At 51.0% G+C, this 17,356-nt stretch overlaps 2 protein-coding genes across 2 annotated transcripts; one reads left to right on the plus strand and one right to left on the minus strand.

The window, feature by feature from the left end:
• Positions 1-1,318: 1,318 nt before the first annotated feature.
• LOC127056883 (zinc finger protein ZIC 4-like) lies at positions 1,319-4,277 on the minus strand. The gene is made up of 2 exons (XM_050965216.1): positions 3,261-4,277; positions 1,319-1,896 (listed from the first exon to the last, which is right to left on the minus strand). Exons 1-2 carry the CDS (start codon positions 4,093-4,095, stop codon positions 1,319-1,321), a joined length of 1,413 nt encoding a protein of 470 aa, XP_050821173.1. The 5' UTR covers positions 4,096-4,277.
• An 11,843-nt stretch (positions 4,278-16,120) lies between these two features.
• Positions 16,121-17,314, plus strand: ZIC3 (Zic family member 3). Its single transcript, XM_050964864.1, has one exon. It carries the CDS (start codon positions 16,121-16,123, stop codon positions 17,177-17,179), a length of 1,059 nt encoding a protein of 352 aa, XP_050820821.1. The 3' UTR covers positions 17,180-17,314.
• Positions 17,315-17,356: the final 42 nt, after the last annotated feature.

The raw sequence follows: 17,356 nt of genomic DNA on the forward strand, positions 1-17,356 counted from the left end.
GGAAGAAGAGAGGTTAATTCATGATTAGGGGTTTGGTGTGGAGAAAGTGAATAAGGAAAAGTTATTTACTTGTTCCCATAATACAAGAACTAGGGGCCACCAAATGAAATTAATGGGAAGCAGGTTTAAAACAAATAAAAAGGAAGATTCTTCTTCACACAGAGCACAGTCAACCTGTGGAACTCCTTGCCTGAGGAGGTTGTGAAGGCTAGGACTATAACAGCGTTTAAAAGAGAACTAGATAAATTCATGGAGGTTAAGTCCATTAATGGCTATTAGCCAGGATGGGTAAGGAATGGTGTCCCTAGCCTCTTTTTGTCAGAGGGTGGAGATGGATGGCAGGAGAGAGATCACTTGATCATTACCTGTTAGGTTCACTCCCTCTGGGGCACCTAGCATTGGCCACTGTCGGTAGACAGGATAGTGGGCTGGATGGATCTTTGGTCTGACCCAGCATGGCCATTCTTATGGTCTTATGTTAGTAATTACAGCTAAGCTACTTCAGTCAAAGAATGAGTTGTTGTTATCTAGATGCTTACAAGATTACAAGCTGGACTTGGATCATTGGGTTCCATCCACGGAAAACAGAATCCACAGATGTGGGTATCTACTGTCCAGCCCAGCTAACAGAATCAGTTCGTTTACTGTAATCTAGATAATTCCCAACCAATAACTGGCAACACTACAGCTCCCTGTGACCAGACGTGCCCGAGCACATTCGGTGATTTATTTCAAACTGCGTGTCAAACATCGATACAGAACTCGCACACCTCGAACATAAACAGAGCATAGCAAGAAAACGGACAAAATAACCCAATGAACATTAATGCTAAACCGTAAAACAACAAACCACTCTTGTAGCTCTGTAAATATCTATCTCTAATCACAGCCTTACTTTTTGCAACGCTTAGCTGAGCGTCTGTAAGCACAGAACCCACGTGTGTTCCGTAACACGTGTGTGTGAGTGCGCGGGAGAGAGACAGGCCTTTTGCGCAGCGCTTGCCAAAGACGCAGGTTCGGGTTCATGACGCGGGTGACCGATGTATTTCCAGTTGTTGCCGCCCTGGGGGAGATGAGCTGATCTTGGCAGAGACCAGCCGGGTTTGGATACCCGGGCCGGCATGCGGGAGCCCCTTTGGCTGCTAACCCCAGGTCCCAAGGAGGTTGCAGGCGTTTCCCACTCACCGTACGTGGACGGTCCGGGTCCCAGAGGGAGCTGCCCCTCCCCGGCGCTCGGCTCGGGCTAGGGGCTCCGTGGTTCAAAGCCTGGCGCGGGCAGGGGGAGGAAGGCTCCTTTTGGCCCCGGGAAAGTGACCCCTCAGAGCTCACTGAGCCCTCTCCTGGAGGGGGGAGCGTTTCCTTCGTCCCTGCTGTGCCCTGGCTCCCAGCCCTTTGCGAGCCCGGCCGGGAGTGTGCGTGGGCTGGGAGACCCGCGGGAGCCCTCGGAGGGCACCTGGCGCCAGAGCTGGGGGCGAGCCGGCAGAGGGGTCCGTCTGGCCTCACGCCCACTGTGGGGGGTGGCGTGGGAGGTGCCCCCTCTTTCCGGCTCTGGAGCGTCCCTCTGTCTGCCCTGGCACCTGGAGGGGCCACACTTGGCTAGACAAGCGGCAGGGCTGGCCAATGACTGGCAGGCGCCAGCCCCCGGCTCCTGCGCCCCCGTGGGCTCTCCGGCCGCCCGGGGCTTGGCGGTGGCGGTGGCGAGGGCAGGCTCCAGGCTGCCGTGCGTTTTCAGGTGTTTGCGCAGGGAGCTGGGGTGGGTGTAGGATTTCTCGCACCCTTTGACTTTGCAGCTATATGGCTTGTCCCTCGAGTGCACGTGGGTGTGCTTCTTTCTGTCACTGCTGTTGGCAAACCTCCTGTCACACCCAGCGAATTCACACACGAACGGCTTCTCCCCTAGAACACAAACCCACATGCTCACCCGAGGCATCGCGTGTGGAAGGGGCACAAGAACGTGTCCGCGCGAGGCAACGCGTCATTTCCAGGAGCAAAAAAAAAGAATCTACTGTTTGCAGAACCAGGGGCTTCTTTTCGTGCCAGTAACTTTATCTTTTTCAGTGACACCGTTCAGCTACCCAGCATTTCAGTGTGATCTGCAGGCTGCGCGGGAGGCGCTGGCAGATCAGCCATCACAAAGTATGCCTTAACTGATGGCGCAAATAAATAAAATAATACCTAGAATCCTTCAGGTTTGGGAGATCGGCCTCATAATTAATAAAGAGCCTGAAATCACTACCCCAATGCCAGTCCTCGCTCTGCCTTCAGAGGAAGCATCACATATGTTTACTCATTTCTCTGGTGTCAGAATTTGCTGGCTTTGTCTGGTAGATAGATGCAGTCAGAGAATTTCCCAGCATGCCTCTAAAATTCTTGTTTTTTAATATTTGTTTAACGTGTCGATTTGTCCAAACAGGGGTCTAATGCAAAATAATCCTCGGTAGCACATTACCCTTTCCGCACCGCGTTTCCTCGCATTTTTTCTCTTGGCGAGGTAGAGAGCTTAATAAAAAATTGTGGGCACAGGGCCCTATTTGGGGGTGGGGAGTAGACTAGAAGGGGGTCTTAAAAACGAGGGACACCGAAATCTAATTAGACAAGCTGAGGCAAAATTTAGTCACGTTAAGAATATTTTTATAGGAAAACGTGGAGGAAAGCAGAGGCTGCTCAGAGATTTCTTTCACTGCTGGTTCTATTTCTTCCTCCTAACAGAAGAATGACTTCCCTTTTTGTGTACTATGACATAATCACATGAAAGGAGACTCATTTTGTTAAGCGCTGTAAGGTTCTAGGGGAAGACAATGTCTCTGAAACTGGAATGTGGGGAGGGGGGGAGCTTGTTACCTTCAGACAATATTCGTGTATTATTGACTGAAGAAATATTAGGTGTGGGTGGGTGGGGGGTTTACCTTGGAGCAGTAGCCTGTAAGCATAGAGTTTGAGGAGGAAGGAAGGGGAAATGTTAGTAAAAACAATTGTCCCTTGTTTTCAATTATGAGCCAGAAATACAGCAAAAAATATTTCCCTAGTTATAATTAGCATCCAGAGGTAAACATATACCGCACATGCAACCGCTCTGGGGGCTTTTCCATTCAAATGAAAGGGAAAATAATACTACGGTTTTATTTATTTGTATTTTATTCTGGTTGGGTTTTATTGCTATTTCAACCCTTCCAAGTTCAGGAAGCAAATGATCCCCCCCTACCCACCCCCAGAAAATCTACTTATTACTGTTGCTACTTGCTACTTGCAGTCTAACTAACCTGTGTGGATTCTTTTATGTATCTTCAGGTTTTCAGCTCTTGCAAACACTTTCTCACACCCAGGAAACGGGCATAGAAACGGCCTTTCGCCTGTGTGCACTCTGATGTGGTTTACGAGTTTGTATTTGGCTTTAAAGGGTTTTTTCTCCCTGGCGCAGCCCTCCCAGTCACAAACATGGTTGGGCTGCTCTGGTCCTCCGACGTGCTCCATGGTGACATGGTGGACTAGCTCATACATGGTGCTGAATATTCTGGAGCAAGCCTGCCTGGAGTGGTGTCCTTTGCTGTCAGTCCACTTGCAGATCAGTTCTTGTGGAATGGGCTGCCCAGGGTAAGGGAGAAAAGCGGCGGTCTCTCTGTGGATTGCCAGTTTCATCGTCTGATACCCTTCTAGAACGGGAGAGGCAAAGGGCGGCTCAGCCTGAGCTCCACTTACTGGGCTGCAATGATGGGACCTGGTTCTCAGATCCCTTGCCAGCCTTCGTGCCCCCTGCTCCTTAGAGTTTCTGGTGCTAGCTGCCTGCTTTGGCGAACCCTGGTTTTCACGTCCCCTGTGGTTGGGTGAGTCTAGATACATCCGGAACATGCCATGGTAAGAGGTTCTGGAGGAATTCTCATCAGCAGCTCCGGGCATGGTGGGTCCTGGGGGATCTCTGCTTATGGGCGAGCTGTCCCAGCTGGTGTCAGAGGCAGAACGGAGAGGGGAGACACTGGGGATCTCCAGCCATACACCGAGCCCGGTGTCAGAATCTGGCAAACTGTGAGAGGAGCCGAGTTTTAAGGAAGTGCCAGTGGGGTGCCCTCCATTCCCCAGTACCAAAGGTGGCAGCGCCATGCTGCGCTCGGTATTACCATCCCCAGGGTAGGGCAGCTAGTCCACCTCGACCAGCCTGTCATATTGTGAGCTAGGTAGGTGGATGGGAACCTCCAAAATTAATTAGCCCCCCCTGCCCCCGATATTTGCCTACTTAGTGTCCATAACAAACACAGCCCACGTGATCCGGGAAAAGGCGAGAGAAAGACATACACAACAGCCAGGCAAATTGTTAGCAACTCCAGCGTTTGGGGAGCTCGGTGCTGTAACTATGCCCTCAGCATTCAGAGCCCTTAAAGTGATGGTAAAAATGCATCTAAACATGCTGCCGTGTATATATAAAAGCACAGCGGGATGAGCTGCTTTCCAGAAAGGGGCTTGGTGATTGGCTGTGGCTTGGCATGACTGACAAGAGCTTAGTTTGGTAAAGAGAAGAAACGCAAGCTTTCACAGCAGGATTTCTTTTCTAAAATATATCACACTAGCCTTTGAAAAGCGCCGCACACTCTCAGGGAAGTAAGGTTTCACCGGCTTGCTTTCTAGTGCGCTGACATTTCTTTACAACGCAGCTCAGATCAAAAAAAGAAATAAAATGTGTTCCAAACACAATGTTTTAATTAGTTGATTCTGTGCGTTCTGCTTTTATCTGGTGTCTGTATCAGGGAGCCCTACCCTTTAATTAAAACAACCGCCTGCCTGTACAACGGCGCAGGCAAATACTTAACTTCCCCCTTTGTAGCTCCGAGCAAATGCAATTTACTGCACTTCGCGGACGCATTTCTAAAATAAACGTGGACGCCTTTAAAGCTAGACGCGAGTGGGCGAAGGGACCGGGCGATGGCTGCTGAAAACTTAAGGGGAGAAGTGAGATTACATGTGAAATTCTGCTAGTATCAATATTAACTTCCACAACATCTGCAGGAGAACGGGAGAATATGTTGTGAGGCTCCTACAAAGGGAGATTACATGGAACAAAGACATATAATTGTCTTGATCTGGGATCTACATTAGAAATGCTACATTTTTTTTTAAAGCGGCAAATGACATTCAAGCAAAGTTTCAATGCTCCCCGGTCTCGCCCAACTGGGGCAATCACTTTCCCCGTGTTTGCTTGTTTGTGAACCGTACAGTGGTGACATTCATCCTTTTCTGAAACAGGTTTCTCATTGCGCAACTGACACTTGGGAAATGGTCCCACTATGAATTGAATCCGCTCGGTGAAAAGCGCACTGGTTGAACAGTGCCTTAATTCTAGCCAGGGAAGCAGGTTAACTGTTCTACCTTACTTCTCTGAACCCGAGATAAAGCTACAATGAAATAATCCGATTTGTTTTCTAGCTGAGGCATTCCTGCTTTTCCTGCTAGTCTACCTGCAAAAAACCAACAAACAAACAAAGACCGAAAACTTTACCCTGACAATGTCTAATGCCTTTTGCAACCGACATTTGTTGATCCCTAATCTGAGGCAGCGACACGGTGGTTCTAAACGAAAGACAAATGATTTGATTTATTCGTGCGGTTATAAAAACGTAACACAACACATTCTAGCAGAACAAAAGGCGGGATCTTGAAATGCTGGTAAATGAATTGGCTGGTTTGCTTTAATATAAATATAGATACGGTCCATCAAATGAAAATCAGATTCTGAGTCGTCTTGACAAACATTTCCGTTTTAAATACAGCGCTGACGGGCAATTAATGATAACCCCGCTGGACTGATTAGTTTGTGTAAGTAACAATAAACAGGTCTACAGAAATTGACACATAAATGCAGCGATCGTAGGAAACCTTGAGCTTTTCTTACTCAGTTTCCTAGAATGAAAACATGATGTTTTGCTAATCTTTTGCCCTCCCCAGTTGGTTCTATTTTTAATTTTTGAAGAACAAATACACGAGCTTGAAAAATAATATTTTCAAATGAAGTGGTTCACTAATTCAATTAAACCCTAGGCAAAGTGCAGAGGGAGCGAGGGACATTTCACTGAAGCTAATTCATCTTCCTTAGTAAAGTAGAAAGATTGCTTTCAATCTGCATTTGCTGCTGTCAGTATAAAATTAAGTAATTGCGTCTATCTTCCATGGACGTTATTCCTGGTCCTCGTTCAAACACTAAATAGCTCATTTGGTAGCAGTAATAAACCCGTTATTTCAGGCATTCACAATAATCTTACAGGGTTTCCCAGGCTTGCTCGAATTCTCAGTGATGTGATTACTCCCAATCACAAACGAGAAATAGAAACAAACTGACATTCAGTAACAACCTGCTCCACCCAAACACAGAACCTTTTATTTATCACGTCTTTCCCTTATCTTCTAACCCCTATGGCTGAAAACTTTCCTTAGCTTTCGAGTCTTACTGACTCCCGAGGGAATGCTTTTGGAGCGCATGCCTGGCAATTAAGACGTAGTGTGAATTATAATCTGATTTCACTCCGTATTGCCATTCAGAAATATCTTTGCAAAGGAATAAAGAGGTAAAATAAATCCCAAAGATCAACAGAAAGCCCTAGACACAGAAAGCCAAATGGCAAAATTTGAAGAAACCGTTTCAAATCCAACAGAAAAGGCTACAAATATAGCAGAAGAAAAGGCTTAATTCTCCCCATATAATTTGGGAGGGGGATCTAAATGTAGCATTTAAGTGTCACTGAATATTGAAGCACCACATTCGGAGTGACTAAGGCATGTAACCGAGAACACTGAATACATTAAAACGAGACTTCTGTGATTTTTTTCTAAGACCTTAAAATATTCAACACGTTGTTTAAAAAGGTCTTCCGTGACATTAGAAACTCGTTCGTTTCCTTGGCGGATGCTAAATTCTTTTGCTGGTACCTGCGAGCTAGTGAGATGGGGGGAAACCATCTAGTTCCACCCAGTTCTTTGGGAAAACAACGCGAAACCAAACAGGAATGGAGGAGGAAGGTGTCCTGTTATGTCAAATACTCGGTGTTAGCGTAAATCTGCCTCCCTGCTCCAAACCCACACGCCCCACAAGTGTCCTGGGCTGCCAGGACTGCCTGCAGGAATGGAGACCGGCAACCTGAGGGAGGGCTGGAGGGGCAGGCACAGGCTGCGGGGATCCTGCCCTGCAGGAGGGGAGGCCACAGCGAGCTCCGGGCCGGAGAGGGCGTGGCTCCGAAAGGAGAAGGGCTGGATCCTCATCCATCCCTCTCTGGGCCCTCTCGCTGCAGCTGCTGGCGAGGCGATCAGGTGGCAGGGGAGGGCAGGCATCAGAGACCACCTGAGCCGGAGCCCTGAGTTGCCCAGAGCACATCACTCCCGGATGTGGGGAGCCCCACCGCATGGTGTGTAAGAACCCCCCCCCCCATCCCGGAGCTGTCACCCAGGGGTGCCCAGTCCCGGCCCCGGGCAGGCGGAGCGCCGGGCGAATGGCTGCTTTGCAGCAGCTTCCTCCAAGCACCTGTCCGGGGCCAGGAGACTGCGGTTAAATAAACAGCTTCCTTGAGGGGAGGCAGATCCCGCCCGGCTTGGGGAGCGACCGGAAGCCTCTGGTCGGATGCAGGCTGGTTGCTGAGCTACCAGCCACAGGCCTGCAGCACGGACGCCTCTGCTTGTCCAGCTTTCACCCACGGGGCCTAGGCAGGAATTCCGGCTGCCCCTTGTAGGTCAGGTCAGGCTCCCTCGCCCACCCAGAAAGGCCTTTAACCTGCCCCGGCCCCTGCCCTGTGCTCCGGGAGTCAGCTCCATCCCTCGGCTTCTCCCACTGCCAGCCCGCCTGGCTGCTGCAGCACCTGGGCGCCAATTGCCCTGACATCGGAAACGCAAATCTGGCAAAACGCCCGGGGTCTGCCGTGTCCCTGCCAGGAGAAACTTCGGGAGCCCCCTCACACAACTGGGTCCCCCAGCTTCCACTGCCTGCGCAAAGCGCCCATAAAGCTGGGCACACAAGGGGCTAGTGCCCTTTGCACGTGAATCACCCCCAGACCCGAGACAAATGCCCTCCCCCCCACGTTGCCTTAAGCAATGGCCTGCTGCTGTCCATGTGCAATTCGCCGGGAGCAGGATCGGGCCCTACTCATTAAAAGACTGGGACCTTCTCTCGTAAATAGGTTCGGCTGGTCTGGGGCCCCTTGTGGTACCCCGGCCACGGGATGGGCCACAGGTCAGCAGGGAGAGAGACTTTAGAAAGGGAGAGTGTGAAATTTACACCTGTTGGTATGAACGGGAACGTCTCCACTCTCCGCGTGCAGAGCCAGAACAGGGGAGACATTACAGGGGCCACTCACTCCGCCCAGCCGGATGAGGCCCGATCCTGCTTCCTTAGGCGCAGGATCGGGCGAAAAATGAAGGGAGGACATCACGGTTTGCCTAAAAACGGTAAAGCTTGTGTGGTGTGGGGCAGGATGACTGGGCGGGCTGGGGATTTCTTTCTTTCTAATTGAACGTAAGTTCCCAAATTCCTGATGCGTTTAATTTCCTTTTTCTCCATTGGAACGTGGTCTGCTTATTTTCGGTCCAGTATTTTCTCGTTCTCGGCAAATTCTAGGGTGTGTGTGTGTGTGTGTGTGTGTGTGAGAGAGAGAGAGAGAGAGAGAGAGAGAGACCTGGTAAGAGGCCGGAGCGGGGGAGGATATATCCTGTTTGAAAGGTCAGGGAATAATAGAACAAGAGGCTGCACTTGTCCAACGCAGTTGCTCAGTGTCACCACCCCAGGCCCGGGCGGCTCCAGGCAAGTCCAGAGCTAGAGCCCGATTGCGAGGGTGATATGGAGGAGCGGGGACTTCAGAGACTGGGCGAGCTGGCGGGCCCCCAGGCGTGACTCTGGAAGTCTGGGGTCCCTGGCCCACCCGGGGCACAATGTGCTCTGCTCTGGAGCGCCCCCTAGTGTCAAGCTGCGCTCCGGCGCAGCTTGTTTTCTCGCCAGTCGCGGGGGTATTGGCGGCTGTTGCTCAGCCCGGGCTATGGGTTTGGACTACGGCACTGGCCTGCGCCGAGTCCCGCGGGGCCTGCGGGCGGGTTTGGGCCAGGGCCAGGGCCACGGCCAGGGCCACGGCCACGGCCACCAAAACCTCAGCCCTTCTCCTGTTTCCTGGGCCGGGCCCAGTGACTGAACCACGCCTGCTGCAGCCTGGAGGGCCGGGCGCTTGCGCTGGGCGCTGGCTCGCCTGTCTTAGCACCGAGCCCGGCGAACTGGGGCGCACGGGCTGGCCTGGGGGGCAGGAAATGTGCAGCCCCCCCCCCAGGTTCAGAAACACGGTCTCGCGCTGTGCCAAAAACGTGACACACGCGCCTGCAAACTCCGCGGTGATGTTCAGTGCATCTCACCACCCTAGGCTGGCTGAACTTCCCCATTCGGCCCGAGTAAAACAGGAAAGCGGCCGCAGCCAGGCACAGGGAGACCAGAGCGGGGCTGCTGTTCACTGTTATCCGAAATCTGGTGTCTCCACCTTAAATCTCCCCTGCAAAGCTCCAGCCGCGGAGCACAGACCTTGCTACAGGAGGATGAGAAGCTGGAGTTTTGGGGAAGCGATCGTTCTTGTTCCCATTCGGGGATGTGGGGAAGTGACTTCCAGGAACACAATAAATAACCGGATCGGGACAATATTCGAGGGTGACTCAGAAAGCAGGGCAAATAAAAGTGCCTATTTATTCTGCAGGCCTTTAATACGCCTTTGCTACACTCTCCCCATCGCCTCCGCACGCGGGCTCAGCCCGGCCTCCCCAGCTCAGATCTCAGGGGTGGGGCCCGGTGCCTACCCTGCCCTGGGGCCAACTTGCTTTTCTCGAGCAGCCGAGCCGAGCCCAGAGCGGGAAGCGAGTTCTGGGCGAGCCTGAGCAAGAGGAGCGGAGCTGTTCTGTGGGCAGGCTGGGGGCTCGCCAGTTCACATGCCTTCGAGCCGTTTGGTGGCTCCGGTTGCCCCACAGGGCTCAGTCACGCAGAAAGGGTCAATAAAGTGTCTGTCCCCCGCAAAAGAAGAAAGACAATAAAGCCACCCTCCAGGTCACAGGTCACCTCGTCACTGATTGAGATATTCGCAACTTTTTTCCCCTTCTACTTCTGAAAAGCTAAAGGGGAGGAGGGAGCCGGAGCCTGAAACGGAGACGGGCTTTTGATTCCGGCAACTAGAAAAAGGCATCTTAAAATAAGCAAAACAGCCCTTGATTTAGTAAACCTGGCAAAGCTGTCATAGCACACAGGAGCCGCAAGCCCCCCCCCCCCTCCTTGCCCAGGCAAACCCCTTGCAGAGTGAAAGAGACCTGATTTCCTTCCCCAGGGTAGGCACCTTTGCTGTAATAGCCTCTCCTTTAAAACAAATCATTCGTGCCAGGATGTAGTCGGCAACGAGTGCAGGATGAACAAGCGGCCAGGATGCAGAAGTAACTTTTTGGTTTTTTCATGCATATTCTGAAACAGCTGAAAGCTAGTATGCACGTTTGGTGTACCAACTGCACTGCCTGGAAGTAAGTAAGAGAGAGAGAGCGTTGAAGCCAACATAATCAGGAGTGGGGGTGGAAATGGGTGTTCATTAAAAAAATGAATCTGTTGAACCCCAGGTGCCTCTGTGGCAAATAATAATTCGCGGGTTGTGCTCTAAAAATAATCAAGAAAAGGAGTAGATGGAAAAGCAGAATATTTATAGCAAATAGCGTGGGGCTTTCAGGACAAATCTAGACCTGATTTTTTAAATCGATGCGGTCAATGCAGAATTAAGGCTCTGGCAGTGATCCGAAGGGGCGGTGCTGTTGGGTTTTTCTGTCCCTTTATAAATGGATGTGGGCTCCCCAGATGGGAAAGTTCCTAAAATCAGAGACATAACGCTCACATAACACTAAGCTGGCTGAATCAACTGCTTAGAGGTTTTTAATTTGCATTTTTACAAACAAACATACAATATAAGGAAAATGTGACTCCTCAGAGAGCACCACGTCTTGCAGAACGGAGTGACTATAATGGGCCCGAAAACCTTGGTATTCAGAAATTAATTACCGTCGCCATGTTATGGTCCCCTGGTATATTCCACCGTAAGCACAAATACGGTAAATGCGCCCACCTCAGATTTGTGTTTTGCCTCTGAAACTAGGAGGGAGAAGCTGCGCTCCAAGGTTTTCTGTGTGGCATGAATGGTTTGGGCTTTGGAAAGAGAAGAGCCCTTTGTTTTATCCCCGCGTTTATTTTAGTATTAAGAATAATTGAAAAATGCCCCTCAGATTTTGCAACCCAGCGGAACCATCAGTTATTTTAACCTGTTTTTTTGTTGCTGCCTGGATTAAAACAGAACCTAAACTTCGCCCAGAAGCCAAATACAGGAGAAGATACTGTAGTCAGACAAGAATTCCGCTCCTTTTAGTTACAGTATGTCCCTGATATTCTCCCAAATCGTCCGCCTGGCAGTTTAGCGATCTCTGTGTGCTTATTGAAGACATTTGCTTACCTTTCTATTGCTTTTGCTTATCTAGGCTCTAGCATACAATTCATCCCGTGCATTTCTTAAATGTAATTCATTCATTACAGTACGCGGAGAGCGCGGGCGAGTTCCTACACACTTCTGTTTGTTATAAACACCGCTCATGTTTTTCACCCCCATTTTCGATACATTAAAGCGTTTCTCCCTGCCTCTCTCTGCACTTTGATTTTCTGAACCCCTTTCTTTGTGGAAGTTCAGACCTGTTTACTTCAGCCGGTATCTCTGAAGTTCCAATGTACATGTGATTACCCCTCGGCTGATTGACAGTTACAATGAAAATGTCTCATTCGCTTCTGGTTTGCATTTAATTACACTGGAATTGCAATATGGTTATGGCAAAAGAAAAACTACATTCCTGTCCGCTTATTAGCGAGATCCATTTGTCTAGGATACACTGACTTGTAAAAGGAATTTAGTGCTCATAAAATATTTGCCTTTCTCTCTGGGCTGCAGTTTGAAAACAAAAACTCTTTATACGGCCATCAAAAAACTTCCAGTACGACCCAGCTTTTCGCTTTTCAGCAGGCACAGAGCTGATTGGAGATCAATACAGAAACTTCACCTGGAAAGCCCCATAGATTATCTTTAATGGGAAAGAAATGAGTTTGGGAAATTTGCCCCTTGTCTGAGATTTCTGTGGGGAGTATCTAGGGCCCCGTCTCGCAGTTTTCACTCTGGCAATAGGACTTGAGACTTGAATGGGAGCGTTGCTGGAATAAGGGCGGTAAAATGAGATTTACAGTCAAGAAAACGCCCTTTTCGTCAGTTTCACGCACACACAAATGACCCTGGCTCTGATGTGCGCTGTAAAGCGAGGCGAGCGGTTTGTCCGAGGGTAGGAGGGTTCCGCAAAAGCCCTGGCCACAGCAAATGGCTTCTTCCCTCTATAACCCCCCTCCCTCCTTGGATAACCAAAGAATCCCGTATTGAAATGAAGCAGCGATCACTCGCAGGAAGGGAAGGGGCTTGCTGCCTGAAAAAGTCCTTCGGGTTTTGTGGGTGTCCAATTCCAAACCCAGTCCAGATTTAAAAATAAAACAAACTAAAAAAAGGGGCAAATTGCACAGATATGCGTTTGGCGTAAAACTGGAAGAGGGATCTCCGCCTACTCTATCCAGGCAGGCTAAAAACGCCGGATGACGATTCAGCAATGCTATATATATATATACGTGCATTTTTTTATATTTCACGGATTTAAACGTGAGAGATATTTGACCTCTCTGCCTCTGCGAAATAAACACAAGGAATCTTGGACTGGTTATATACTGCACTGAAACAAAACCACGATGTAGTGAACTTGTGGAGAAAAAAACCCTCAGTATGTTGGTTTAGATGCAAAAAGGAAAAACAGAGGCAAATGCGCTTTCCTAGTCAATGTATGCAATTTCCGGAGATTTAGTTTCTCAATTCAAAATAAAAACAAGCACATCTACAATCTTTTATATACAGACAGACATTATTGCGCACACACACACATAGACCCGGCAGAGTAGACTTAGGAAACATATAAAACAAAGATTTATAGGCTAATTTATATCGCCTGATCCACAAGTAGGCTCCAGTATGTCAGTGCTGCTAATACTGCCTTCTGCTACGCAATAAAATAGTTTCAGGAATGGCGAATCGGAGCTCGTTTAAAGCTACTGTTTCTTTCCCCGCTCGGGTTGCTTCTCTTGAGAAAATGTGGTGCTTTTTACCACTAAAGAGCTAATATTTTTATATGCAAAACCTCTCCCACCCATCCCAGCTTTTCCTGTGTAAAGCCAAGTTTGCCTCTCTCCTCCTCCACCGTGTTGAAAGGTTCCCTAAAAAAATACCGTAGCTGTCTGGCAAAAGGGACTAGACTCTGCACTTCACTTTCTTTGCTGAGTTATTTATTTAATGGATGTTAAGTGGCCAGCCAGCCACTCACATCTGGACACATAGCCCCATCCACCCTTTCAGAGCACCTGGGTCAAAAGAGAAACCGACAAATAAACAACAAATCCCCTCCGATGCCAGAGTTCGCCTTGGGTTTGCGCGGTGAGCCGCAGAGCGCCTGGAAGTTGTTTTACATCATATTCAGGCTAAAGACAATGAACAGAACTACACGTGAGGCCTTCTGCAAAAGCAAAGGTCATTCGCCCTCGGTTGCCCCAGGTCGGGAACTTCACAGGCATTTCTCTACCCAACACTCGGCTGATGATCTAATTGAATTATGCCTTTTTGTTACAGAGACAACACAACACGTGCTGGAGGTAATTAATGATCCGATCTGGGCCCTCGCTAGGCCGACACGCAGACCAGGTACAGCACTTGGGACGCCCGCTTCGGTTTGCAGGGTGCAATAAAACAGGGAAAGGGGAAAGTTAGACAAACTTGGCCGAGCCCCTTGAGCGACACTGTAGTGATGTCGGAGTCCCGGGACCCTGGATATGGACCACCAGAAAACAGCCGAGCAGGTTACTGCTTTGGGCCTGAGTTTAGCACACTTCCTCCCTTCCCACCCCCATCAGAGTTCTCAACCATATTCTTAGATGTACACACACACCACACCGAACAAAGAAACAACCACTGCTTAGTCTCCGAGCTTTTAAATCCTCCCGCGTTCATTTTATTTTCTAACGCTTATTCTCAAAAGAGCTTAATTTGCCCCGTTTAGGCAAATTCCTCCCTGTTGTTGTCTGTATGAGAGCGTTTGTGTGTGTGAAACAAAATCCGAAGCAAACGGTCCCCTCCGAGCCAGAACCCCGTCTCTCCTCCCTCCAAATGTGCATTAAATCTACTATTTTTCTATTGCAAGAGGGGTTGGTTGTTTGGTTTTTTTTTCTAGATGCAATAATCTAAGACAGAAGTGACTCACCTTCCAACTTTGTGAATGTTCTTGATGGATGTGGAGTGTGAATTTTGATTGGTTTGATGGGAGATGGTGTTACTACTGAGGGAGATTTTATATCGGTGGGTTTTTTTTTTCAAACCCTAAAATAAAGAATGTGAAGTCTTTCCTGGGGCTGATTGGGGGGAAGGATGTGAAAGGGCTGCAGTTATAAAGCGCTGCTTGAAGCAGTCTCTCAATGCGTCTCTGAACTTGATCAGATTTTATGTTTCCTGCAGAGAGACGGCGGCAATCCTGTGAGACTAGCTCAATAGACAGACTTTGGGGCTCAGCAAATCTCAGGATATTACAATTACAGCCATCTTTCTTTCTGCCTTTTATTCCCACTCTTGCTCCCCATCGTTCTTTGCAAATCCTTTCCAGAACAGAAAACGAGCGGATTTATGGGGCTGTCTGCAGCTGATAATTATTTCAAGGCAGAACGTTGCAACTGCGAAATAATAATAAAATCCATCAATAAATAAATACAATAAAATCAACCAAAAGAGGCACCTTTGATTGAGACTTTGGTCCACGTCTCTAGAGCAATTTATATAGTGATAAAAGTGAATAATTTACACTGTTTGTGGAACTAAAACCCACGACATTTAAGCTTGGGAACATGAGGGGTTTATGCCCTGTATCTTGTTTAGCCCCAGATTTGAAATAATCTCTAATATTTTTTTTTATTTCCTTCATCTTGTGGGGAAAAAGAAACGGCGTGTGGCGGCTAAACATAAGCGAGGCCCACCCAATGTAGCACCTAAACATAACCGCGTTAAAGCCGAGGCTGGTCGATCCCCCCAGGAAAAGAAAACATGCGAACGTTTGGCGAGCAGCTCTGATTTATGCCGCCTTAATTTTTATTCGTTTTTAAATCTTTTCTTTTTAATAGCAGGGAAGATTTACGACTTCCAATCAAGGGGCCGTTTCCCAGCAGATGGATCTCACAAGCGAAGGGCTACAGCCGCGAAGGGCCGGTATCCCGTTGCTCTCCGCGGCTTTTGATCTCCCCCTTGGCCCGTTAGTGGCTCCCCAGGCTTTTGTTTTGTTTTAGTTGTTTCTTTAAAAAAGCCCAGCCCGTGAGGATTTAAAGCACGGGTGGAAGCAGCCGGGCAGGACCGGTGGGGAGCGGGCTGCGGGTGGGAATATTGCCCGGCAGGAAGTGGAGCTGCAAGAGGGGAAAGGGAGGCCGGCCCGGGATGGGGGAGAAGCCGGGAGGGACCGAGCCCAGGGCCCATTTAATGCGCCCCCGGAGCGGGGCGAGTGAACAAAACATGTGGGCTCGCGGGCCCCCTTTAACCTCACCTGCGAGTCACTAAACCCCGCGGGCCAATCAGCGCGCCGGCCGGGCCGCGAGCTGCCAGAGTCCGGGCGAAACTCCGCAACTCGCGCGCGGCGCGGCCAATGGGCGGGCCGGCTGAGGGTCAGGTGACACCTTGGCAGCCGGCTCCCCATTGGCTGGGCGCGGGCTGCCTCCCGAGTTGGTTTATGTGCGGGGAGTGCGCGGTTGAGTGTATCAGTCCAAGGACACTGCCGGGTGGGAGCGGAGGGGCCGGACTCGGAGCCGGGGAGCCGGGCTGCGCTGCCCAGGGTTGGGCGGGGAGGGGGGGCGCGGCGCTTGGTAGCCCCCAGCCAGGCGCGCGTGGGGCGGTCGCGCGTGGGTTGTGTCCCGCCTGCCCGCGGTGCATGAACTCGTCCCCTCGCGCCTGGCCCATTGTTTTGGGGGGACCCTCCCTCGGGCTCCCGCCCGCCCTCCCCCATGGCCATGCTGCTGGACGGCGGCCCGCAGTTCCCCACCCTGGGAGTCGGGGGCTTCGGGGCCCCTCGCCACCACGAGGGGCCCGGCCGCGACCCCGGCGCCGGGATGGGGCTGGGCCCCTTCGGGGACGCCTCGCACGCGGCGGCCTTTAAGCTCAGCCCGGCCGCCCACGAGCTCTCGTCCGGGCAGAGCTCGGCGTTCACCCCGCAAGGCTCGGGCTATGCCAACGCGCTGGGGCACCACCACCACCACCACCACGCCGGCCAGGTGCCCGCCTACGGGGGCGCGGCCGCCGCCTTCAACTCCACGCGGGACTTTCTCTTTCGCCAGCGGGGCTCCGGCCTGGGGGAACCCGCCTCCAGCGGCGCCCAGCACGGCATCTTCGGCGGCTCCCCCGGCAGCCTGCACGGGCCGCCGGGCATTACGGAGAGCCCGGGCTACTTGCTCTTCCCGGGGCTGCACGAGCAGAGCCCCAGCCACCCCTCCCCCGGCGGGCACGTGGAGAACGGGCAAATGCACCTGGGGCTGCGGGGGGATCTCTTCGGCCGGCCGGACCCTTACCGGGCCGTCTCCAGCCCCCGCACGGACCCGTACGCCGGCGCCCAGTTCCACAACTACAACCCCATGAACATGAATATGGGCATGAACGTGGCGGCCCATCACCACCACGGCCCGGGGGCTTTCTTCCGCTACATGCGCCAGCCCATCAAGCAAGAGCTGTCCTGCAAGTGGGTGGAGGAGAGCCAGATCAACCGGCCCAAAAAGAGCTGCGACCGGACGTTCAGCACCATGCACGAACTGGTCACCCATGTGACGATGGAGCATGTCGGGGGGCCGGAGCAGAACAACCACATCTGCTACTGGGAGGAATGTCCGAGGGAAGGCAAGTCCTTCAAGGCGAAATACAAACTGGTGAACCACATTCGGGTTCACACGGGGGAAAAGCCATTCCCGTGCCCGTTCCCAGGCTGCGGGAAAATCTTTGCCAGGTCCGAGAATCTGAAGATCCACAAAAGGACGCACACAGGTAAGGAGGGAGACGGAAAATGGGGTGCATGAATCATGAAACGGTGGGAATTAAAGAAACCCCCATCGAATCCAAATACTCCCCCCAACGATCACACGGCGCCAGACCGAAAAGCGGGAGTGGGACTCAAACGCTACTTTCCCCAGTTTGGAGCTAAGCTACATTTTGTCCGCGGTTCTTTAAAACTTCGCACTGAGCGAGTTTGGACA

The sequence above is a fragment of the Gopherus flavomarginatus genome, chromosome 8 (genome assembly GCF_025201925.1).
Source record: "Gopherus flavomarginatus isolate rGopFla2 chromosome 8, rGopFla2.mat.asm, whole genome shotgun sequence".
Taxonomy (NCBI): Eukaryota; Metazoa; Chordata; order Testudines; family Testudinidae; genus Gopherus; species Gopherus flavomarginatus.